This window comes from Vulpes vulpes, chromosome 4, assembly GCF_048418805.1.
Source record: "Vulpes vulpes isolate BD-2025 chromosome 4, VulVul3, whole genome shotgun sequence".
NCBI classification, from domain to species: domain Eukaryota; kingdom Metazoa; phylum Chordata; class Mammalia; order Carnivora; family Canidae; genus Vulpes; species Vulpes vulpes.
The window spans coordinates 83,811,280-83,836,276 of NC_132783.1; the positions used below are offsets into that span (position 1 = coordinate 83,811,280).

At 47.7% G+C, this 24,997-nt stretch overlaps 3 protein-coding genes and 1 pseudogene across 8 annotated transcripts in view; 1 reads left to right on the forward strand and 3 right to left on the reverse strand.

Annotated features, from left to right (window-relative positions):
• MYOZ1 (myozenin 1) lies at positions 1-11,658 on the reverse strand. Its single transcript, XM_026004721.2, has 7 exons — positions 11,545-11,658; positions 6,560-6,661; positions 5,348-5,438; positions 4,192-4,370; positions 2,408-2,651; positions 1,868-2,033; positions 1-511 (listed from the first exon to the last, which is right to left on the reverse strand). The coding sequence occupies exons 3-7, from the start codon at positions 5,418-5,420 to the stop codon at positions 280-282; spliced, it is 894 nt and encodes a 297-aa protein (XP_025860506.2). The 5' UTR covers positions 5,421-5,438; positions 6,560-6,661; positions 11,545-11,658; the 3' UTR covers positions 1-279.
• Positions 8,295-8,586, reverse strand: LOC112927749 (small ribosomal subunit protein eS21 pseudogene; annotated as a pseudogene).
• On the reverse strand, positions 9,261-18,890 carry SYNPO2L (synaptopodin 2 like). 2 transcript variants are annotated; one of them, XM_026004711.2, is made up of 4 exons: positions 18,584-18,890; positions 17,232-17,383; positions 16,267-16,781; positions 9,261-13,054 (listed from the first exon to the last, which is right to left on the reverse strand). In XM_026004711.2, the coding sequence occupies exons 1-4, from the start codon at positions 18,686-18,688 to the stop codon at positions 10,914-10,916; spliced, it is 2,913 nt and encodes a 970-aa protein (XP_025860496.2). In that variant the 5' UTR covers positions 18,689-18,890; the 3' UTR covers positions 9,261-10,913. The 2 variants fall into 2 exon arrangements, with proteins under 2 accessions (XP_025860496.2, XP_025860499.1); XM_026004714.2 differs by lacking the exons at positions 16,267-16,781; positions 17,232-17,383; positions 18,584-18,890 and adding an exon at positions 15,003-15,200.
• The window catches only part of SEC24C (SEC24 homolog C, COPII coat complex component), a 40,789-nt gene continuing 27,555 nt past the window's right edge, over positions 11,764-24,997 (forward strand). Inside the window, exons 1-2 of one of the 5 annotated variants that reach the window (XM_072756252.1) lie at positions 11,767-11,882; positions 22,592-22,791. The gene's annotated coding sequence lies outside the window, so the exon portion shown is untranslated. Of the gene's footprint in view, positions 11,883-22,591; positions 22,792-24,997 lie in introns of all 5 variants that reach the window. The other 4 variants (XM_072756250.1, XM_072756253.1, XM_026004701.2 and 1 more) reach the window with 4 other exon arrangements.

The following is a 24,997-nucleotide window of genomic DNA, read 5'->3' on the forward strand; positions in this document are numbered from 1 at the left end:
TTCATTTCCTTGAAGTTTATTGACTGTTACCGGTGGCAGAGCAAATTCCATAAAAGAGCAGGTTCCATACAGAGCAAGTGGAAGGGGAGCTCTGAGCTGGTGAGGAAGGATGCTTGGAGTGGGGACTTGGAGTGAAGACTGGAAAGATAGATATTTCCCTCCTTTTTCCCTCCATTCCCACCAGGATACTGGATTTACAGTAGGGACATCCTGCTTAGCATTCCCTTTCAAACTGAACATGAGAAGAGAAAATTGATACAAAGTAGAGGAGGAAACACCTCACAGCTCCTCTGTTTCTCCATCCAAGGGGATGCCAATATCCACATTGTAATCTACTGGTTCCCCAGAGCTCAGCCAAGGAATAGGGGTTCGATTGAAAGAAGGCCTGTTGGAGAGGCTCTGGTTGTAGAGGACCAAGGGTTCACTCAGTAGGGGCCCCAGGTCAAACTTGGGCATCTGGAAGGTCATGCGTTTGGAGGCCTTCTCATATCCACCATAAGGCATTGCCGTCCTGAAAAGGGGACACATTATTTAATTAAAAACCTGGATAAAAGGAACAGCTTTATCAGTAAGATGTTACCCTGTTTTGAGAATGGGGAAGTTTGTAAATTTTAGTTTAAGATTGCTTCTGCCCAGTGCCTGGGTGACTCAGTCCGCTAAGTGGCTGACTCCGGCTCAGGTCATGATCTCAGGGTCCTGGGATTGAACCCTGTGTTTGGCTCTATACTAAGTGGGCAGTCTGCTTCTCCCCTTGCCTCTCCCTCTACCCCTCCCCCAGTTCATGCACTCTCTCTCTCTCTCTAACGGATAAATAAAATCTTAAAAAAAAAAAAAAAAAAAAAGATTGCTTCTGTACTCCTTATTCTTCTTCTCCTTTAGTACTCCATTCCTGGTTTGCTTGTTTCCCCAGAGCTAATAATGAGAAAAGAGGTGTAGTGGGTACTGGATAGAGAGCTTCATGGAGGGTTGTGACTCAGACACTACAGAACCAAGGGTCGTCTGAGACCACCTTAAATTACAATGTAAAGATACCCCCCCCACACACACACACACACAACTCCTACCCCACTTCCAGTGGATAGCCATGGCCTAGTGAGAAGAATTAGCATTGCCTGGAAAATTCAGGATTCTTAGGATCAAATGCAAAATGCTTCTCTAGTGTTTCCTCATTCTGCTTTCACATAGATCTCCTATCCACAGTCTAGAGAAGCCAAATTCCAAAAGAATAGATACTTAAGCTTTACTAGAGTATAAAAAAAATTAAACAGTAATGGAATCCTACAAAAACAATAATGGAATCCTAACCTTCAAAGAAAGGAACCTCCACTGTACTTTAAATATGTAATACACTATTCCCCCCCCCCCTTTTTTTAAGATTTCTTATTTATTCATTTGAGAGAAACAGAGTGAAAGCACAAACAGTGGGGAAGTGCAGAGGGAGAGGGAAAAGCAGACTCCCCACTAGCACAGGGAACCCAGCATGGAGCTCTATCCCAGGACCCTGGGACCATGACCTGAGCAGAGGGCAGACCTTTAACCTACTGAACCACCCAGGTGCCCCTATATTATTCCCATTTTACAGCAAGGCAACCAAGGCTCAGAAGTAGGGTGACTTTCCCTTGCTCAGAACAACTAGTAAGTGGCAGAGTGAACTAAAATCTTGCCTCCCAGCAAACATTTCCTTTATCAGACTGCACTGTTCCTCTGGACTCAAGTGAAAAAAGCAAAGACCTCCAGGAACGGCTCCCATGTTCCTTCCCTCCCTCCTCAGCTTCCTTCTGGAACATAAGAACTAAAGTCTCCATCCCAACTGAGGACACTTTGCCACATACTGGAATGCATCTGGTTCCTCCTTCATAACCCCTACCTGTTAAAGGACTTATATTGGGGAAGTTCAGGTTTGGCCCCATAGGCCAGTAAGTCGATGCCAAGCTCCACTTTCTGCTGAGAGTCCACCCCCATGGCTCTCTCCCATGGGGAAATATAGGTCTTGAACACAGTGATATGTTTTCCTCCTCCACCCGTCTGGTCTCCTGGCAGCCACAGGAGAGAAAATTAAGTCAATAATAATGGTTTGTAGCCAGTGGAAGTTAGTCTTACAGCCCTCCACTAGGGAAGTTGTTGAGGCTCGAGACCAAAGATATAACATCCTGGTAACTGTGCTAGTTTTGTGGAAAAATGACAGCCTGGGGTCAGATCTGTGACTGAAACTGAAAAGCCAGAAAGGTGACTGAAAGATAAGGCTTCCAGGTGAAACAGACACAACTCAGTTTTCTCCTGGGCCCAGAGAATCCATCTAGGTATCTCCACAGGCCTCCCTTGTTCCCTAAACCCAGTCCAGGCCTCATTCCTGGGAATATCTCTGCTCTAGGGACCAGACACATTACTCTTGGGTAAGGATACTTGCCTGTTCCTGTCTCGCCAACCCCTGCTGTTCCAGCACCTCCTCCTCTGCCAGTCTGGCCCCCAGGACCACCTGTACCCCCAGATCCAGACCCAGAGCCCTGATGGTGATGCTGGTCAGAGCCATGATGTGTGGCAGAGCCACTTCCCCCTGCCTGGCCTCCACTGCTGCCTTTGCTGTAGGAGAATCCCTGACCAGCTGTGCCCAGCTGTCCCCCAACAGTGGGAAGGAACTTCTGGAAGTGATCCTGAAAAGAAAGGACAAAGTGAAGGGAAGATTAGGCAATGGGTATGGGGAATATACAAAGATGCAGGTGTGCATAGCAAGGAGGAGACGGTCAGAGACAGTGGCTAACCAGAAGACACTGAATCCTCAGAGATTCCACCTCCAATAGGTGGAAGGAATGAGGATAGCCTGGCTGAGAGGAATTAAACCTTCCTTAAGGGAGAGGACGCCCCCTGGCTCAGATTTCCTACAATTACACCTTATGATGGACAACTGATTCTCTACACTTTCCTCTCCTAACCTTACCAAGACAGAGGACCAAGATTTCTGCTCAGCTAAAATGTAAAAGGGTAAGGTGGCTTCCTTTGAAGAGCTAGAGAGACCTCTGCCCTCTCCCCTTCTTTAATCCTGTCTAACAAACATAACTCTCTTCTTTCTCTTTTTCTTCCTTTCCCTTTCTCCTCTTGGTGTCCATGGAACCAGGACTTCCTGACCAAGAAACTGTAGCAGGTAGGGGGAAGGGTGATCAAAAGGGCAACCCTGGATTCAGCCCCAAAGCCTAAAAATAACCCCACCAACTCCTTCAGGAGGCTCTCCTAGCCACCCCACCATGTACACCCCTCTGTTCCAACCAGTGTAATCAGACCCAGCCAGGGAGGAGAGCTTTTGGCTTCCTAAAGTTAGATATGACCAGCTCAGCACTTTTGCTCTGCTTCTCACTTAAGGGCCAATGACAGACACTCCTGCCTCTGGCCCCATGTAGGCATCTATTTCCACTTTCCCCTGGCTGCCCAGTAAAGGTGGAGGGGGAAGAAAGGTAATGGAGAAGATCCCCTCCTTCTCAGCTATAACATCTTGTGCCTGGCACCCTTCCAATCCCTACTTCTCTTGGGAAAAGAATCCTCACTAGGGGACATTAGCGGATAGTTTCATGGAGTCCTTAGACAGATTCTTCAGATAAAAGAATGGCTCAAGGAGATGCTTATAAAAAGTCACTTAACTCTTTCTAGGGTTGCCAGATTTATCAAATAAAATCAGAGGACACCAGTTAAATTTGAATCTCAGATATACAACAAATACTTTTTTACTATAATTACACTCCAAATATTGCATGTGACATATTTATATGTAAGAGAGTATTCATCGCATATTTAAAATGAAAATTTAACTGTATCCTGTATTTTTAAAATTTAATTTAATTTAATTTAATTTTTATGTCCCAAATATTTCACGGGACGTACTTTACTAAAAAATTATTTGTGTATATCTCAACTTTAAAATACAAGACTTGGTGTTCTGTGTCTTATCTGGCAAGTCTATCTTTAACACTTATCCATACTGGGAAGGGACTTTCTCCCTGAGGGTGTACCCACCCGCTTGCTGGCCCTAAGAATTTCAGACCTGGGCTGACTCCCTTTGGAGCTGTTGGGGGTTTACTAAATCTTAATAAGCTTATATATATGCAGGGAGGGGAGGTTGGTGATATTTTGGAGATTCAGGGTCTACCAAGAAGCTGCCAGAAGAGGCAGTAGGCTATGAGAGTTGTAAAGTTCTGAACTCACCATTGAGCTGTCGGAGAAGACATCAGGGTGGTTTTCATAAATAAATTTCTCTACCCGCATCTGCCGCAGTTTGAACATCTTGGAGCCCCTATTAGTGAGCAGTGACAGCTCTTCCAACATCACATCCCTTGGGACACTGATCTTCTTGCCCAAGTTCAGGCCTGAGCTCTCCCGTCCACCTTCCAGGGAGGTGGGGAGGAAGAAACAAGGAGAGTAAAGTAGGATTTTCTAGGCTCACAATACAGATGCCATCCACAACTACGTGTGTGACTCCTGCAGGATCACAGAGGGAAGCACAGACTGTCTGTGATATCTGATCAATTGTACCTTGTTTGTGAGAAATTTTTATTTCCTGGGTTTGGAGTTGAAGATAATGCGTGGGAACTGGGGTGCAGAGCGGAAGCAGTGGGGATACTAGAATGGAGAGGGTGAATGAGGTAGAAGGGGCAGAGGCATGGAGTGTGGGGCAAAAGGACTGAGGGAACATCATAGATGGAACCATTGGGGGAAACTATAGTGCGGGAGCAAGCCCAATGGCCAACACTGTGTGGAGTTGACCACATCTAAATACAATTTGTCTTAACTCCTTTCCCTTCTCTTCCCCTCAAAGAACTCTGGCTGTAGACTGCCTCTGGGTGTTGGGAGAGCTCTTCACGTGCTTGTACTTCTACCACCCCCACCCCCCATCCCGCCCAGATGAAAACAAATGCCTGAGTATTTTTCCATCTTAAGTGCTCAAACAGGCTCCCTAGCTCTGGGGTAAAAAGTAAGGAAGTTAACCATTTATTGAGACTTCGCTGTGTACCAGTCGCCATCATATATATTCTCTTCCTCAAACATACCTCACTGACCTGTGAGTCTTGTTGTCCTGGACCTGCACTGGTGATATGTCAAGGATACTGTTGTCTCAGATTACAAGGTGAAAAGGGTGGAAGGGTGAGTGGTCAAGTGTTGAATCCTTTCTCTTTCTCCCTGCCCCCACCCCTAGAATTTCTCCGGTCTCTTCACATCTCTTCACCTTAAGACATATGTAATTTTATGATTTTTCTGGGACTCTTGGGCCTAAGATGCTCTTTTTTTTTTTTTTTCTTTTTTCTTTTTTCTAAGATGCTCTTAACAGGAAGTCCCACACTAGGTAGGTGCAAACATGCCATACCTCCAGTGAGTTCCATGATTAGCTTGCTGGATTTCCTCTTCTTGTTGGGGGCTGGGGTTCCTGAGAGCGGCATTGTGGAGGCAGATTCAGCCTGGATAGGGTGGGAAGGGGAATATCTACAATAAGGCAATACTTCTTAACCTGGGGTTAAGGGTTTCAGGTTAAGGCCTATTCCCCAAAAGTGAAAACCCATTGCTTTAGGGCTTCTCCTTTCTTGGAAGCAGGGCAGAAAGTACAGATGCACCCTCTGCTCCTACCTTCTACCAACCTCTTTCCTGCTGTTTAAATAGAGCTCATACAAGGATTAGGAACATAGTATGTGTTGGGAGCAATGGGTAAAAAAAACAACACACACACAGGGCACTGCACCCAGGTTTCATTGGCTTGGCATGACTTTAAGTTTTTATTTTCCTGGGGCTCTCAGATCAGGGGTGTCATTCCAAACTCTGGTCTTTCTTCAGTCTTCCTCAAACCCCCTCCCAGGGGTGGGGAATGTTCTGCCAGAGTTGAGGAGATTCAGCCAAAAACATTCTCCATAGGAAGGAGAGGTCATTGCTCCCCTATTGGGCCAGTTGGAGTGTGGCCTGGGAGGTCCCAGCAGTATTCCTTGCTCCCTTTCAGTCACTCCTGCCCCAGACCCCAGAACTAGAGTGGAGAGGAGGGCCAGGGGCATTTGAACCCTGGTGCGTGTCAATTCAGCAATATTATAGCAGTGTGGAATTGACGGGGGACAGGAATGTAATAATAGAATCTGGCAGTGGAGGGGGACAAGCTGGGAAAAGCTGCAGACTCCAGCTCCTCCTTGACAGAAGTTGGCACTCAGCAAAACACTGTCTTCTACTGAGCCCCGTTTCATAACACGTCTGCAGTTCCACTAACTTAATGGGGCATGCTGAGGCCAGACTCCAGGAACTGCTAAATGGGCATTCACTACACCTCTCTCAGCTCTAACTAGATTACTTTTTCCCCCATCCAGCCTCTCAGACCCCCTTCTTATGATCCCAGTGCTTCCTCCAACATGTCCATTCCCCCCACCCTCCTGGGCCCCTCTCCTTTCAACTCTGTGGCTCCCCCAAACTAGACAGCTGGGGACAAAGCATAGACAGGGGAGGGAGACAACTCTCCCAGGATCGAGGGTCACAATTGCAGACACAGATACAGCAGTCAACAGAGTAGGCTCCAGACCCTCTGGCCATAGAGCTGGAAACTTACCAGCTGCTCAGGCGGTGGTCAGCACTCCCTGGGGTCCAGCAGCTTTGGAGGACTGAGCTGCTGTGACCGGAGAACTCGAGCTGGGCAGGCGTGGGGGCAGCACTGGCAGTGGGGGAGGGAGGGCAGTTATTAATAGAGATGATGAGTACAAGCAGCTCAAATGGCACTGGGGGTACTGAGACCCTGGAACCAAGATCCCGCCCTCCTTGCCCAGAGGCTCAGGAAGGAGACAAATGGCCTTTGGGATTCTCCCACTAAGCTATCTGAGCCAGGGATCAGTGTGCCCAGGGATTCCCCTTTCTTGGCATCTAGAGTCTGAGATCCACAGAAGCCATTCAGGGAGAAATTGAAAACTGAAAGGGAAAGAGGAAGCAAGCAGAAAGTGATGGATAAGAATTCAGAGTGGGAAAGCAAGAACTTGGAGAACATGTCTGGAGAGCCACTCAAAACCAATCCAGGCTGGAGCTGGAGGGACATGAGTGCATCTTGGGGGTGAGAGGCCATAAGGTGCTATGTTTGGGGAAAGGAAGTCTGTTCATAATGGGGCTGCTCATTGAAAATTCCTTGATGTGTTGGTTTTTCCTCTGGGAAAGCCAGATCTTGGCAGAATAAGGGACCAAGTTCACCAAATCTAGTGCTTCCTATGTTGTCAGAGATGATGTGGGGAAGACTTGACCAATTTTCACCTTTTAATTCCCATTTGCTATTGGGGTGCTCAGTTCGGTTTGTTTTGCGGGATAGATTTTGAAGTCTGAGAACTACATACATGCCAGGTCCTTACTTTCTGGGGTTCCCACTTGGGATTTTCTTCAAAGGGAGGACATATCCCATAGGATCTAGATTGTCCCATTCAAACTCTTTCAGAAGATCCCTTGTGCAAGGGCACAAGTTTGAGAGCCTCCTTCAGGGAAGCCTGTTATTTACCCAGGCCTTTCCTCACTAGCTGCATGAACATCCTGGATCCTCTTCCACCCTCTCAGATTCTGGAACCAGCTGCTGCTACACCTCTGTTTCAATAACCATCCTGTTATGGCTACTTTAAGAAGTGACTTTGCACCTGCCATAATGCCCCTCTGCGAGCTCTCCACTCTTCCTGACCTTGCCCTTTTCCCATCCTGAAATTTTCAGGGTCAGGCCAGGGTCTGAAAAGTCATCCCACCTCCTTCTAGTTGACCTCTGCCCAGACCAGTTTAGCCTCCAAATCCCTCATCTTTTGTCCTCCTTCTCCATTCCATCCCAACCCAAAGAAGCAATTAGAAGAAAAAATACAAATGGTAAATAGTGATTTTGTCATCACCATCACACTACTCTCAAAAACAAAAACAAACTGAAGTTTTGGTCTCCTATGATTGAGGACCTAAATGAAGAAAATATTCAACTATGCTCAATGGGCCCCCTTCCTCTGGAATTCTGAGCCTGTATGCAGAAGCATCAGGGTCCTGGGCCTGGTTATTTGCACAAATATGCCCCCTACTGGAGTAATAGCACTTTCTTTCTCAGAAGTCCTTAATAAAAAAAAAAAAAAAAAGAAGTCCTTAATTCTATCTAGTCTGCCTCCAATGCCTTCTCTTCTACTTTTTTTTTTTTTTGGGGGGGGGGGGGATTACTGTTTATTTACGACAAACCTTCCCCATCCGTGGTCTTCTCCCATCAGAAGTTCTTTGAAAAAAATAAATAAATAAAATGAAATAAATAAAATAAATAAAATAAAATAAAATAAAATAAAATAAAAAAAGAAGTTCTTTGAAACGATGCCGTTGGCCTTGGCCAGCTGGAGGATAGAGTCATCAGACTTGCCCATCCTGCAAATGGCCTTGCAGATAGCGTGGTCTTAAACTGCCCGTTGAACCTGCCGGTCACCTTGTCAACCTCGGCCACGTTCATCTGGATGGACGCGTGGTCCTTGGCGCCGATGATGCGGTTGCTGGCGGAGCATTTCCGCGGCATGTACAGGTCCACGAACTCGCCAGCGTCGTTCTGCATGTCGAGGGTGCACCTGCTGCCGCCACCACGAGCTCCAGCGCAGAAAGGCTCTACTTTTCTTTTTAAAGACTTTATTTATTTATTCATGAAAGACGAGAGAGAGAGAGAGAGAGAGAGAGAGAGAGAGAGGCAGAGACATAGGCAGAGGGAGAAGCAGGCCCCCCGTGGGGAGCCTAATGCAGGACTCAATCCCAGGATCCTGGGATCACAACCTGAGCCAAAAGCAGACGCTCAACCACTGAGCCACCCAGGTGCCCTCTTCTCTTCCATATTAAACTCTATTCACACTGATCCACTCTCTTCCTTCCCTCTCCCATCCCACTTTCACCTTCAGGCATTGCTTTCCTATGGAAATACCATTGCTTCCTCCAGAAAGCTAGGAAATGATGATTATAAAAGTTCAGAGGCCCTTCCCACTCTCCTTGGTTCTGAAATTGAGGCCTTGCCTGGGAAGTATGGAGCAGGAGATGGAGAAGGGGAGAATCTGAATGGAGAACACAGGGAGAGAGAACCAAAGGGAACAGTGGAGGTGGCTAAATCAGAGTGGGACATAGCTGGTAAAGAAGAGCAAAAGGCCAGGCGGTAAAGGGCAAAGGGTGAAAAATAGGGCAGGAATGGAGAGAGTTCAGGAATCAGGAGATCGGGGAAATGGGTTAGAGAAGATGGAGGAGAGTCAGGATTTAGGCACACAACTAGAAGAGATGACAGAAACAGAAGGTTTGGAGCATAAGTTTATTCTTGTGCACAAATCAAAGTCTGTGACTCACACCCAATATGCAAAGGAAACGATCAATCCAGATCAAGCAGCAAATGTGGCTGATTGGTGGTGGTCATGGTGAGAGGGGAGTCCATACCCAACTAGGATCAGAGATCAGGGCCTGAAGCTTGGAAGGAACAAGAGCTAGGGTTTGAGTGATGGGGCGAGGACTGAAAAGAGGTTTGGGCTCTGGGTATCTCCTTGCCCTTTCTCAGGTCAACATAACAAGTTGTAGAAGGTAGAAGGACAGACTTAAAGGAGGTAGCAGACACTACCTATTCTTTCAACACTCAACCCACACTCTCACATCCCCCCATCATCATCCGTCCTCACTCCAACAAATGCATTCTTTTTTCTCATTTTTTCCCCTAGACCCCCAGTTGTACATGCTGAGTTTCTTGAAACCCAACTGTACTGTCTGCCAAGACAACACTCTCCTTCCTCATGCTCCTCCCTGTGGCGCAATTTCATTCATTCCACTCTGCTCCTGGTTTCTACATCACTTTCCACACCATGCCTCTTTTCTCCCTCCTTTCTATCTTGGGTACATGAGGCAATGAAGCCAATGATTTTTTCATTCTCAGGGGAAATTTTTTTGTCTGCCTTTTTCACTTCCTGGATGTTTGTAGCTCAGCATGGGCCTCTTAAGTTGCTAACTTTCTGAAATCCTGATAAGTAGAACTTTTTATTTATTTATTTATTTATTTATTTATTTATTTATTTATTTATGTAATCTCTATTCTCAGTATGGGGCTCAAACTCAGGACCCTGAGATCAAGAGTCACATGCTCCTCCAACTGAGCCAGCCAGGCACCCTCTGATAAATAGAATTCTTAGTTCTATTCCTGTTCTAGCTGGTGTATCTCAGTCCTTACAAACTGCCCCAGCCCTCAGGCCTTCTCATAATCTGTTTCACAAGGTGCTGTACCCCTGCTACAGGCATTGGTCTTTAATTCAAGTCAATGTCTTTCTCCTCACTAGACTCTCCATGAGGGGCTAGCTATCTGACCCTTCTTTTATCAGCACAAGGGTTAGACCCAGATTGGGTCTTTATTTAGACCACTCCTCTTACTCTTGCTTCAGACATAAGAACACATCTGTGCCCAAACACACTTGCACATACACACATGCACACATACATTTCTAGATCTATGCCAGCCAAGGTTGGGAAATGAGAGTGAGGAGTAGCAAGCTATTTAGTGCAAACAGAGATCAATTCAGTCCCTTTGAGGCCTGCCTGATGGTGAGCCTCTTGCCGAGGTCTCACTAGTAACTACTCTGTGTGCTTCTCATGGAACATTAAAATGAGGCTCACAAAGCACAGATGTAGAGAAATAGAGACCAGTGGAGGACTGTGGGTGGAGACTGAGATTTGGAGATCCACACAAGGAACTACAGAGACAAAGAAAAGCACAGATAAAGAAGCAGAGATAGTAGGTTGCAAAGCAGCAGGGAGGTTGGGAGCCAGGAGAATGGGACACCAACTCCAAAACGATGTCTGGCAGGAGGGAAGTTAGCCTCTAGATGCCTGAGAGAGGGCATGGGTTGGGTAGGAGAAACAACTTTAGGAACTGGATGTTCCACTTCTCCTTGGTCCTGGAAGCTGTGCCCTGCTCAGTGGTGGCCTGCCCCTGGCCTCCACACATGAGCCTGCAATCCAGTTCTGGTGGCTGAGAACCGGGGCCTGGCTACCTGGAAGCTACAAGAGCTGGGGGAAGTCCCAAGACCCCTGGGAGACTCTGGAGGAGGGGCTGGGCTAAGAACAGGGGTTGAGGCCAGTTCAGCTCTCCAGATGGGCTCATCCAATGTAGTGGCTGCTCGGGGGGTGAGCACAGTGGGGGCCAGGGGTTCTGCAGTGGGCTGGGGTGCTGGGGTGGAAAATCGGCGGATCTCCTGGACTCGGGCAGTTTTGGGGGGCCCTAAGGAGGTGGGGCCAGGAGTCTGGGGAACCTCATCGAAACAGAACATGGCACTCTTAAGTTGGTAGGGCTGGTGCCGCATGAAATCCAGAGCCTTGATACCCTGCTTGGGGGTTGCCCGAGGCCCCTGGGATTGGGCCTTATGAGGGAGAGTTCGAGCAGCTTGGGGGAAAAAGGGTGAGAGCAGTGGGTTGTAAGCAATAGGAGGTGGGGCACGGATGTTGGGTGAATATTTCCAGGAAGAGGGCAGTGAGGGTGTAGGGGAAGGACTTCTGGGCCGAGGGCCAGGGCCAAGGCCAGCACTAGGTGTAGCTTCCACCACATACCTGTCTGCTCGGCTCTGCCGCTTGGCAAACAGCTCCCCACCCCTGCCCTGCAGCCTGGCCGGCTCAGGGATTCCAGCCGAAGGGGTTGCCCCATTCACTAGCCCATCAAGGAACCCTCGTGGCGCGGGCTTAGGAGCCACCGGGGGTGGAGTCTTAGGAGCCATTGGGGGCGGGGTCTTGGGAGCCATCGGGGGCGGAGTTTTAGGCGTCACGTGAGACGGAGTCTTGTAACTCCTGCCCCCTGGTGGCTGCATGAAGTTGCAGGCTTCAGCCCCGAGGCTCAGCGCATCCTCCTCCGGACCGGATTCCGCGCCCCCGGCCCGGGGTTTTTCATCCAGGTTCTGCACCAGCGATAGCAGCTCGGGGTTGGGCGAGTTCTTCGTCTCCTCCTTTCCCGGGCGGAACATCTGCTTCCGAGTTCCCCGTCGCCTGGCTTCCTGGAGGATGCCAGTGCGGGCAGCTGGCACGGAGATGCGCTGCTCCCGAGCGCTGGGGGGCTCGGGTGCCCCGGGGCCTGGGGCGGGAGCCTCCGGGCGCGCAGCGGGTCGCAGAGGTGCCGACAGGAAGATAGAAGCGGTGGAGGTCATGGCAGCGGCGCTAGAGGGGGCGGGGGGCTCGGGGGCTCCTCCTGGCGTAACAGGACGATTGGGGGCTGGGATGTACAGGGAACTTGTGGCTGTGACGGGGCCCGAGGAGCGTGGAGTGCTGGGGGAACCGGAGGCTGGCACGTGGCTGGGCAGAGGGGTGGGCCCCGGTGGGGGGGGCTGGAAGGGCGGTGGGGCGGGGCTGAGGCCTCCCAGGCTTTCGTTCGCCCTCTTGGGAGCTAGGGGCCGGAAGATAACCGAAGTGGTACCTGGCCGCTGCCCTTGCAAGCCTGGGGTGAAGGGCCTGGCTGACCGGTTAAAGATGTTTGGAGCTGGGGTTGGGGCTCCACCGCCTGGAAGGAAGGGTCTGGGGCTGGCTACAGGGGCTGGTGAAGGGCTGGGTGGGAGCACAGTCGCCTCCGGAGGAGCACTCTGGGCCCGAGGTGGTGACTGCAGGCCCTGCCCATTGAGCATGGCGGCTGGACCATCCCGGGCCAGCTCCTGGGTGCTGGACGCGGTGCGCTGGCGCTGCTGCTCAAAGAGCTGGGCCCCTCTGCCGGAGGCCTCGCTTAGCTGCCCGCCCTGGCCCTCTGCTGCAGCCGAGCTTGGCCTGGCCAGCTCCATGTCCAGATAGGGGCTGTCCCAGTCGCACTGGTTGGTGAGGCTACGGGCGTCGGAGAAGGCCTCCTCGTCCAGTTCCGACTCGCTTGTTGGAGGGACCCCGTCTTCTTCTTCAGTGCCTGTCCCAGCAGCAGCCCCAAAGCTCACTAGGGTGTACTTCTTGGCTCGCTGCCGTCGTTTCTTAAACATAAGCACCCCCTTGGAATGGGGGTTGGGGGCTGCAGTTAGTAGGGATGCAATCGTCCGGCATTTGGTCTTGGCCTCCTTCACACTCTTCTCTTGGAGGCTTTCTGCCCGTTGCAGTTCTGAGGAGGCCAGGAGGGAGAATGGTCAGTGAACCTCTTCTAGTTCTGCTCCCTACGTCTTTCACCCCAGCCCCACCCCCAACCAGTTTCTGCAGTCCTCCCACCTACTGTCTTTTCCCTGGCTTGATCCACAGTGTCTCTTGCCTGTGGCAAAGTCCTCTGACTTGGGGGCAGAGTGGTAGGTGAAAGGTGAAGCCAAGGACAGTTGAAGGGAGTGGCTCCCTGACGCTACTCTGATCACAGCTCTCCTAACCTCTCTCCTATCTACTCTGCTTCTATCTCTCCAAAAATGTGCTCTTATCCACCCCACACACATTCTTCCCTGCCTCCCACCATTCCTGGCTGGTAATGCTGGGGGCTAGGCTGGAGGGCAGTCAATTCCCACAGCAGCCAGGGAAATGAGGCAGGCCCCAGGGAGAGACAAATTGAGACCACGTTAGAGGGCTTCTCAGAAACGTAGGGACTTATCACCTCATCCCACCCCTTACCCCTATGATAGGAACATAAAGGACCCTTGGGAACAAGAATGTTCATTTACAATTCCACCCCCATTATGTAGTCCACGTCATACACATTCATGGAAATAACACCTACCACACATTTCAACAAGAATATGGGTCTAGTGAAGGCCAATTATGGGCATATTTTCTCAGATTACTTTTCTCTCTCATTCATGTATGCCCCATTCTATATCCACCCTAGTTCACATTTACATATATAAATACACATGTACCCACACAAAAACACAGTCATTCAAATACATTCACACATGTGCATACTCCCTCTTCCCAGAGTTCTGCCTGCAGAGACCCTGTTACTAACAGTTTGAACAAAATTTTACAACTGATATTGGCCTTCCATCCACCAGGGCACTCCTCTGTGCCTCACACCCCTGCTACTTACAGCCAGGGATAGCCTCAGATCCAAGATGCAGGAAAAGTCAGAGTGCTGCTCTCCAAGGCAACCCTCCATATCTTTAGGATACTTCAAGGTCGCCAGCTAAATATATCCCATCACCACCACCCCCAGCTGGGGTGGGAGTGGGGGGGCTTCTTTGGGGGTCAGCCTTCTGGGTAGAGAGCTCTGGCAGCCACCAACAGGCAGACACACAAGGACTATGTACTAAGGGGAACCTGGGCAGGGCTTTCTATGCCATGTGGGGCCGGGGAGGTGGGGCCAGGAAATAGGAGAGGCTGCCCTGCTGCTAGGACCCTGCCTTGGACACAGATACTCTCTGATCCATGATCCCCAGTTCCTCCTGAAAAATTCTTGAAATTCCATCCACTTTCCACTCAAGATACCAAACTCCTTTCTAATTAGGGCTTTCGTTCCATGCATCCCAAAGTTTGTACCACAGAATAGTACTGCACATGAGAGATAGGCACTGGAGTCAGAGTTCAGTTCAGGTTTTTGGTTCTTGGTAGAGTTACTTCACTTCATTGAAGTTCAGTTTCCTCATCTGTAAATGAGCATGATAATGACTATCTCATAGGATTGCTGTGATGATTAAATGAGATAGTGTAGATAAATTTAGCATTTCATGGCAGCCGTAAGGCCTGCAGTGACTAACCATTACTATTAAAGCTTTCTTGACATCAGCTACACATGTATACAGACACTTTCTTGTTCACACATATATTCCCCCATGGATTCCCATATACACGCCTTCATGTATTCACATATTACTCACACTTCTCTCACACACACTCCCTCCCCATGAGTTTTCTAGAGCTCATGTGGTCACAAACCCCTTTGACATGTGGCCAGAGCATCAGCCCATTCTGAGAAAGGGGCAGTGGAACTCTCCTGAGAAAAGAAGGAAGAAGAAATCAAAAAGGAGGAACAAATAAGGGAATAAGACCTTTCCCAAAGACATCCCTTCCTAAACAATTGATATATTCTCTCCATGCTAGATCCCAGAACTCTCTTGGCTATGGGAGGGTAGTACCTGCATAGAATGGGTCCTGGAGCCCAGGAGCTGGATCTGGGGCTTTGTTGCAGCTGGCTTGGCTGAAGGGCTCTTGGCTGATGGGCTCAAAGGTCTCCATGCCGAGAAATGAAGTGTTGGCTGGAGCAAGACCAGCTTGAGCCACCCCCCACGCCTTTTAAAGCCCCTTTGTCTTGTCCCCAGAGCTGGCAGCTGAATGAGCTCATTGTGCTATTTTTGGAGCCTAGCCCCCTCCCTTCTCTCTGCTGCCCCACAAGCCCCGGTGTGATGGACGTGGACACCTGCCTACCCTTCCCCCCACTCCACCCCACTGGACAATGAGGTCTGCTTGGCTAAAAATATCCCTGAGCCACTAACTGCAGTCTTACCCAGCATGATAGGAAGGGAGGGGCACTAAAATGAGGATTGGGGATAAGCATAGGATCCTGGGCATGCATCTGGAATTTCTTTGTGGAGTATTGGACATTCTTAGGGATGTCAGACTCTAAATTTTCAATTCCTGGGCCCATGTTCCAGACTTAGATGCATAAAATTTTATGGATCAGGAATCAGAATGGTAGAGGGGAGGAATGAGAGATGAGAACTAGAGGGGTAATCCTAGATTTTCAAGGTGACAAGAAAGGTCTCTGGGGTAGAAGCATGGGACAGGGAGAAAGTTCACAGTTAGACCTTGTTCTGGTGCTCACATCAAAAATAGCAAAGAGCTTGAGATAAGTGGAACTGGCTTTTTCTGCCCAGGCCTACATTCTTGCGTGAGATAAGGAGTCAAAGATCCCTCCCTCTACCACTTCCTAGAGATCTCATGACTATCCCATAGGCTCCCAGTCCCCAGGAATCCTAAGTGAACTTACAAATGTCAAAGGTAGCTCTGAGGGTATGGCTGCAATTAACCCTGAAAAGCCCCTGCCCTGCTTCCAAATTCTCCCCTGCATCATTTCTATACTCTGCCCTCACCCTGACACTTAGCAAAATCATAGCAACAACAACAAGCAAACCCTTTGTTGGTTTCATGTTCTTTTCCAACTTCCCTCCTCATTCTGTTTCTGGATTGGGTTGAACTACCTACAGCTTTTGCCACACTGGTTCAAGGACTAAAAATTATGGGGACTGTGAGAACCATTATTTTCCCCTTCTACTCATCATTCCTCTCCACTTGTCCCCAGGACTGTATCCAAAGGAAGCATAAAGTATGGTTATGGAGGGGTAGATTTAGGACTCAGATTGAAGGATCCTGGCTTGGGAAAAAAAGGGTTCAGGCACTCACTGGCTTGCTTGGCCTTCTGGGTGTAGGTAGTAGTGAGGTCTTCTGCCACCGGGTGGGGAACAGGTCCCACCATAGGGATGAGATTTGGGCCAGGCCGGAGGGGGCCGTGGGGCAACAGCAGGGCCTCAGCTGGGGGTGGCTGAAGAGTTGCCCCATCCTCCCATGATGGGGAGCTCACACGGCTGTCACCCTGACTGGGAGGACTAGTGACAGCAGGTGCTGGCTCTGCAGGGCTGTCAGATAGGTAGACTTCATCAGGTAGGGCTCCCGGAGGGGAGGGCCTTGTGGGGCCTCTTCGGCGGGGTCGGCGGGGCTTCTCCTGGGTGGCGGGGCCATCGGCATCACTGTCTGTCTCTCCGTAGTAAGCCTCACTGTCAGGGGGTGAGAGGAGGCTTCCAGGCTGAAGAGGCTGGCGAACTGGAGCGCCAGGGGGCTCAGGACTCAGTGGAGATAAGGGTGACAACACCTGAAGCTCACCAGGGGATGGAGATCGCACTGGCCCCTCATCCTCTACCCTGGATGGGAAAGAGGACAGAACTTGAGAAATGGACTGGGTGACTGACAGCGAGGACTAGAGGGGATGGGAGAAGGAAGGAAAGGAGAGAGGGTACTGGTATAGCTGGATGATTGGGCTGGGAAGAGTGGGGATCTGAAGACAAACCAGGAGGCAAATGTGCTTGAAGGGCTGTGAGTGGACATTGGCTTAGAGGGAGATATGATGGTAAGGAGACTGGCAAAGGGCTTCAAGCCCACACACTCAAATGCCCATTTGACACCCCCAGCCCTTAATTGGAGATACACTGAAGTCCCCTGGGAGGCATAGACAAACATCTATACTCCAACACAAACGTACAAGAGTGTACTTAGTAGTAGCTAAAGCCAGGCCAGTGAGACAGAGAGCTGAGACAGGCATTGGGAGCCCTGGGCTAGGGGGATGAGGTGGCTGGGGTGGGAGGGGTCCATACCGCCGCACTGTGAGGATAAGCTGATTCCCTGAGGCATCGATGAGGCTCATGGCACTGGCATGGGAGAGGCTGGTGCAGGAGACCCCATTGATGGCCAAAAGCTGGTCCCTCTCTCGGAGTCCTGCTCTGCCAGCCTGGCTCCGTCTTCGGATCTGAGAAGGTGTTGGGAGGAGAGATTGTAGGTGAGGGAGAGCTCAAAGTGGGAATAGAATGAAAGGAGTCATGGGAAGGTCCTATGCGTGAAGCGGATATACTTTACAGGGTAAAAAAAAGGTGGGGAGGAACACAGAGCTACAGTGATGGGGGCTATGTAGAGGGAAGAAGGTGCAGATTGTTGGGAGTAATACATCATACGAGGGGAGGTAGGGCAATCGCCAAATCAAAGAGGCTTGGGAAAAACTGTAGAGGGGAAGTACTAGAAATGACAGTTGCATCCCCAAAAGATTTCCCTTCAAAGGCAATATCTTTACTGGCCAATAGTTCTCTTTTAGGCCATTGTCTACACAGTCAAGATTTTAGAACAATATTCCAGATTGGAGGGAGTCCAGCAGAATCTGGGAGATTGTCATTGTGTGTGTATGTGTGCCACGCGTGCACACACACATACATATGTTAAAGTAATGATAATAGGTGTAAAGGCTATCATTTATTGAGTGCTTACTAAATATTAGGTATGGTGCCAAGCACTCTACATGTATTATTGCATTTAATTCTTAGAATGGTTCTATGAAGTAGGTACTGTTATCACCCACATTTTATAATTGGGGAAACTAAGCCTGTATGAAACCAAACACAACAGCTTCATCTGACAGGCCAGACCTTGCCATAACCCTCCGAGCACCTAAAAAGTCTTGCCTTAGGAGAGCAAGTATCTGATGAAGGGAAAGAGGAACACTGGTGGCCTGGACAGGGTAGGGTAGGGCAGGGCAGGGCAGGGCTGGGCTGGGTAAGACAGCCTCAGCTCATCACATACCAATTTAGTTCAAGAAAAATTAGAACCTTCCCTATATTCCTGGAATTTGGAGTAGAGGCACAGCCTCAGGAGAGCAAAGACTGGATGGCCAGAATTGGGCCTCTGCTACTATGGTGCCGCCGGGAACTGAGGCAGTCTTCTTTTTTTTTTTCTCCCAGAAACCAGGAATTCTTTTCTAAAAGCCCTCTGCAAGACGCTTGTGCTCAGAAACTACTCCTCCCACCAGATGAGCATGCTTCCCTGCCCACCTGCCCACCTACCCACCCACACTCTTCTTCACAGCCTCCCACCTCTCCCCCAGAGGCCACAACATGGCTCTTCCCAGATTCCCCTGGGTTTCCCTTTCCCTGAAACCTCAATAATAGGGGCTCTCCCTTACCTTGGACACCTGTAAAGGTTTCCTCTGCTCGGCCCCCCCCTGAAGTCGGAAGCCCCAGGGGGCTCCCCCTGACAATGTGACCAGCACCTTCTCCTCAGCACCCATCGCACAGCTTGGCCTATGGCCCTCGGAGTTTGGATAGTGTCCCAGGGAGAGAAGTCGAGGCGCTGGTACCCCGTCCGGCCTGTCTGTATGGCTGTCCTGCTCCTGCTGCCCCAGGCCTTCCCCCCCACACCACACACCACGGGCAGGCAACTTGGCCCTGGGATCACTACAGTCCAGCACACATGTCCTGTCAATCGGGGCTGTGCTCAAAATAGTTGCCGGCTGTACTCCCTTCCCTCCCCCAGCTGTATTACTCCCAAAGCTAATTATAGTAAAAACCTCTGCCTTCCAATTTCCCCCATTCCCCTGCATAGGCCTTTTACTCAGGACTCTGAGTACCAGCTCTAACTAATATACATACTTTCAGGGACTGTGCCATCCCTGATAGGATCATGGACTAATCCCAACTGCTTTCCTCCAAAGCTCATTTCAAAGTGGCTGCAGCAGGGGCTTCAGTTCCATAGCAAGGAATGCCTGGACTGGTCCCACAAGTTCACAAGCTCCCGAGAAGTGTGCTCTCTCTCACGTGTGAATTTACCTGTTCATCAAATTGAGATCCATATTCCACTGCAGTGCTAAGTGCAATGTAACTTTTAAAGCTACTGGTTTCCAAAAATAAGACTGCATATAGGATATAGGATTAGATGATTATATAATGAAATAATCTATTGATGTGTATATATATATATATGTGTGTATATATATATATATATATATATATATATATATATATATATGATTCCCAGGCCTCAGCTTTAGAAATCCAGATTTTATTGGTCTGATACCTAGTATTGCTTTTTATTTTATTTTATTTTATTTATTTTATTTTATTTTATTTTATTTTATTTTATTTTATTTTTTATGTTTTCCCACTTTTGGTAACTGTTACAATTGTCCACTTTGTGACGCCCTGTTCAGTTAGCCCCTGAATTTTAGGGACTTTCCGAAAGTTAGAAGTAACTCCCTTCCCTGGTCAAAGCCTAATTACACTTTTTAAATAAGCAATGAGACAAGAACGTTTAGACACCAAGAGTTTTACAGAACAAAACAATTCTTATGCCCTACCTTTATTTTATGCAAACCAATATTATAAAACAGTAAGATGGTCTAATAATAGGTTCTGAATGCCCCATGTCATGCTACTTCTCTTCCCTTTTTTTTCCTTTTTCCTTTCCTTTCCTTTCCTTTCCTTTCCTTTCCTTTCCTTTCCTTTCCTTTCCTTTCCTTTCCTTTCCTTTTTTATTTCCCTCCTTCCCTTCCTTTCTTTTTTTCTTTTCTTCCTTTGGTATGGCCAAACGGATCCAGACTCTGACTAAGGTCTGGGAGGCAGACACAGAGGCTTTGCCAGCCTTCCCACTCCTGGCTCATGCTTCTGGAGTATCTAGTTCTTTTTATAATCCCTCTTGGGGAGAAATGATTGGTAGTGTAACATTGAGTCATAACTCTAATACCTCATTCAGTTTGGCATCATGGACAGGCTCTCTATATTATTTCATAGCAACATTAAACAAGTATACTTTGGGGATGCATTTTTAAAAATATTTTATTTATTTATTCATGAGAGACACAGGGAGAGAGAGAGAGAGAGGCAGAGACACAGGCAGAGGGAGAAACAGACTCCATGTAGGGAGCCTGATGTGGGACTTGATCCCGGGACTCTGGGATCACACCCTGAGCTAAAAGCAGACGCTCCACCACTGAGCCACCCAGGTGGGGGGGACACAGTTTTTTTTTTAACAGAATCTTTGCAAGGATGCACGTTCCATTTTTGCGTTTTTCAATAATATTAAATATATCTTGCCCTGCCAAATCTTTTTTTTTTAAATTTATTTATGATAGTCACACACACACACACACACACACACACACACACACACACACAGAGAGGCAGAGATACAGGCAGAGGGAGAAGCAGGCTCCATGCACCGAATCCCCGACATGGGATTCGATCCCGGGTCTCCAGGATCGCGCCCTGGGCCAAAGGCAGGCGCCAAACCGCTGGGCCACCCAGGGATCCCTTGCCCTGCCAAATCTTATTGGCATTAAAAAAATATTTTCTTGGGATGCCTGGGTGGCTCAGCCGTGGAGTGTCTGCCTTCAGCTCAGGGTGTGATCCTGGAGTCCTGGGATCAAGTCCTACATCAGGCTCCCTGCGTGGAGCCTTCTCCCTCTCCCTGTGTCTCTGTCTCTCTCTCTCTCTGAGTCTCTCATGAATAAACAAAATCTTTTTTTTAAAGCTTTTTTTTAAAATTTTTATTTATTTATGATAGTCACAGAGAGAGAGAGAGGCAGAGACACAGGCAGAGGGAGAAGCAGGCTCCATGCACCGGGAGCCCGACGCTGGATTCGATCCCGGGTCTCCAGGATCGCGCCCTGGGCCAAAGGCAGGCGCTAAACCGCTGCGCCACCCAGCGATCCCGAATAAACAAAATCTTAAAAAATATTTTATTTATTTGAGTGAGAGAGAAAGAGAGAGGAAGCATGAGCAGGGCAGAGGGGCAGAGGGGCAGAGGGAGAGGGACAACCAGACTCCCTGCAGAGCAGGAAGACTGATGCTGCACTGGATCCCAGGACCATGGGATCATGACCTGAGCTGAAGGTAGATGCTTAACTGACTGAGCCACCCAGGTGCCCCCTTATTGGCACTTTTATTGGTATTGTGAACTTTATAGATCAATTTACATAGTTTTGATGTTAGGTTTTGCTACCCACTGGAATATTAGTTCCTAGATGGCAAGGATTTTCTCTCTTTTGTTTAGTTTTATATCTCCAAAGCCCAGAACAATGCCTGGCATATAGTAAGTGCTCAGTTTTTACTCAATGAAACAGTGCCATGCCTTTACATTTGTTTTGGTCTTATGTTCCTCAGAAGTGTTTTAAACTTTCTTTTTTAAATCTTGTACATTTTTCTTTCCTTTAAGATTTATTTAGTGGTTTATTTGTTTATTTATTTATTTTAATTCTAGTATAGTTAACATACATTGTTATGTTAGTTTCAGATGTACAATATAGTGATTCAACAATTCTATACATTACTCAGTGCTCATCACTCCATCTATTTCACCTATCCCTCCACCCACCTCCCTTCTGGCAACCATCAGTTTATTGTCTATATTTAAAGGCTGTTCTTTTTGTTTGACTCTTTTTTCTTTGTTCATTTGTTTTGCTTCTTAAATGCCACATATGAGTGAAGTCATATGGTATTTGTCTTTTTCTGACTTATTTCCTTAGAATTATACCTTCTAGATCTATCCATGTTGTTGCACCTAGTATTGCCATTTTAAAAAGTACCACAGGAGGGGTGCCTGGGGGGCTCAGTGAGTTAAGCATCTGGCTCTTCCTTTCAGCTCAGGTGATGATCTTCCTGGTGAGATTGAGCCCCTGCTTCCCCTCTGCCCCTCCCTCTGCTCACACTCTGTCTCTTTCTCTCTTAAATAAATAAATAAATAAGCCTTAAAAAAAAAAAAAGTACCACAAATGATTCTAATGTGCAATGCTGGGCCATGTAGAGGAATTCTAATCGGCCCTACCCCAGCTGAATTGTTGCTTCTTCCATAAAGCCTTTCCTGCCCTTCTCCCAACTTCCTCCTCCCATAGAATTAATCTTTCCATTCTCTGAGCAACATATGTATCTTGTTCATATTTTTATTGCATTTCTCAGCCAATATTGTAGTTTGTTTATAGGCCTGTCTTCCTCCTAGATTGTGAGAAATTTTAAAGGACTATATGCAATAGCCCATCAACAGCCTGGAGAGTGATGCCTGATGTGACAGGTGCTCAATAAATGTTGGCTAAATTACATAACTTCTTACAGTGCACAGGTGGTCATGGAAAGGTGGATACAGATAGGTGTGCATAAACATGCCAACCCATGTTGATAACAAAATCTCTACTTATTTTTAGGTTTTTTTCTCCTTTTTCTTTTTTTCCCTTTCCTTTATTTTTTTAAAAAAGATTTTATTTATTCACGAGAGACACAGAGAGAGGGAGAAGCAGGCTCCATGCACCGGGAGCCCGACGTGGGATTCGATCCCGGGTCTCCAGGATCGCGCCCTGGGCCAAAGGCAGATGCTCAACCACTGAGCCACCCAGATGTCTCTCAGGTTTTGATTATATGAATGTACTCTAAGAAATCTCTTTCTGGTATAAATCGTAACATCATGATGCTGTAAGTATAGTTATCAAAAGCTACAGTTTCCTGGAATAGCTGCTCTACTAGTGTGCTAAATGCTGTGCCTTGGTGCATGATGTAGTCATAGAAAACACTTGGGGTTTAGTGTCTAAACTGGACTTGGAATTTTTTTCCATTTATTAGCTGTGTAACCTTGGGCAGTTAACTTGACTTCATCAGTAAAAAATGTATCTAAATATACTTTTTTATTTTTATTATTTTTTTAAATTTTTATTTATTTATGATAGTCACAGAGAGAGAGAGAGGCAGAGACACAGGCGGAGGGAGAAGCAGGCTCCATGCACCGGGAGCCTGATGTGGGATTCGATCCCGGGTCTCCAGGATCGCGCCCTGGGCCAAAGGCAGGCGCCAAACCGCTGCGCCACCCAGGGATCCCTAAATATACTTTTTTAAATTAAATTTTATTATAACGTGTGTGTGTGTGTGTGTGTGTGTGTGTGTCAGAGAGAGAGAGAGAGAGAGAGAGAGAGACCGAGTGAGCGCACAAGCTGGAGGAGGAGCAGAGGAAGAATCTTAAGCAGGCTCTATTACCAGTGCAAAGCCTGATGTGGGGCTTGATCTTACAACCCTCAGATCGTGATCCCAAATTCATGACCGGAGTGGAAATCAAGAGTCAGATGGTTAACCAACTGAGCCACCCAGGCACCCCTCCCCTCTAAATATCCTTTCACTCACTATTCAAATACTTATTAAGCCCTTGCTACATGTCAGCCATTGTGCAATACCAGTGACTTTCGATTAACTTTAAGTGCACATTAGAGTCATCTGGCAAAAAAATTATGTATGTATGTATTTATTTTTAAAGATTTTATTTATTATTCATGAGAGACACACACACACAGAGGCAGAGACACGGGCAGAGGGAGAAGCAAGCTCCATGCAGGGAGCCTGATGAGGTACTCGATCCTGGGACTCCAGGATCACGCCCTGGGCCAAAGGCAGGTGCTAAAGTGCTGAGCCACCCAGGGATCCCCCCCCAGATTTTTTTTTAAGATCCTATGTTTAAGTAATCTCCATACCCAATGTGGGGCTCAAACTTACAACCTTGAGATCAAGAGTTGCATGCATTACTGACTGAGCTAGTTGGGTGCCCCTCACCTGGAAAAAATTTAAAGCTAAAAAAATTTAAAGAAAAAAAATTTAGCTTCCCTAAAATAAGACAGTGTATATAGGATTAGATGATTGTGTAATGAGATAATCTACTAAAATTATATATATATACATATATATATACATATAATATTATATGATACATATAATAATTCCTAGGTCTCAACCTTAGGGATTCTGATTTTATTGTTCAGGCACCTATTATTGCCATTTTAAAAAGCATCACAGATAATTCTGATGGGCAACCAGGATTGAGAAACAAGAGCAATGATACAGAAAACAGTATAATGAAACACATCAGACTCTATTCTCGAGAAACTATGAATTTAGGCTCTACCATGTACTAGGAGTGCAACCTTAAGCAAGACAGAAGACCCCTACTTTCTTGTGCTGATATGAAAGGTAAGTGGGATAAATTACGCGGAAATGCTTAGCAAAGGGCACAGTCTAGGACAGGTGCTCAACAAAATTGAATTTGATAAATTACTAATCTAGATGAGTAGTTCTTAATCTTCAGTATGCTATGGAATTGTCTTGGGCCTGAAACCTTGGCTTACTGAGTTTCCCCTCTAAAATTTCTGATTCAGTATGTCTAAGGTGGGTCTGACATTTGTGTTCCTAACAGGTTCCCAGGTGATACTGATATTGTTGATCCCAGGATCACACCTGGAGAAACACTGACCTTGACTATAAATTCTTAAGGACAGGTGCAATCTGCCACTAAAGCATGTTCAGGGATCCCTGGGTGCCTCAGCGGTGTGGCACCTGCCTTCAGCCCAGGGCCTGATCCTGGGGTCCTGAGATCAAGTCCCACATTGGGCTCCCTGCGTGGAGCCTGCTTCTCCCTCTGCCTGTGTCTCTGTCTCTTTCTGCGTGTCTCTCATGAATAAATAAAATCTTAAAAAATAAATAAATAAAGCATGCTCAATGCCTAATATAGCTTCCAGCACAGAGCAGAAGTGCAACTTTTTTTTCAGTGAATGAATCACTCTGTGCCTCAGATATAA

What these genes read in the sequence shown, in the direction of transcription:
- MYOZ1 (XM_026004721.2), bottom strand. Translation starts at nt 5,420, where the DNA reads ATGCCGCTCTCAGGAACCCCAGCCCCCAACAAGAAGAGGAAATCCAGC. An exon ending in AATCATGGAACTCACTGGAG is followed by an intron (nt 4,371 to 5,347) that starts GTATGGCATGTT and finishes CCTCCCTGGAAG; the next exon opens with GTGGACGGGAGAGCTCAGGC. An exon ending in GGTTGGCGAGACAGGAACAG is followed by an intron (nt 2,034 to 2,407) that starts GCAAGTATCCTT and finishes TGTGGCTGCCAG; the next exon opens with GAGACCAGACGGGTGGAGGA.
- SYNPO2L (XM_026004711.2), bottom strand. Translation starts at nt 18,688, where the DNA reads ATGGGTGCTGAGGAGAAGGTGCTGGTCACATTGTCAGGGGGAGCCCCC. An exon ending in AACCTTTACAGGTGTCCAAG is followed by an intron (nt 17,384 to 18,583) that starts GTAAGGGAGAGC and finishes ACACCTTCTCAG; the next exon opens with ATCCGAAGACGGAGCCAGGC. An exon ending in CTTATCCTCACAGTGCGGCG is followed by an intron (nt 16,782 to 17,231) that starts GTATGGACCCCT and finishes TTTCCCATCCAG; the next exon opens with GGTAGAGGATGAGGGGCCAG.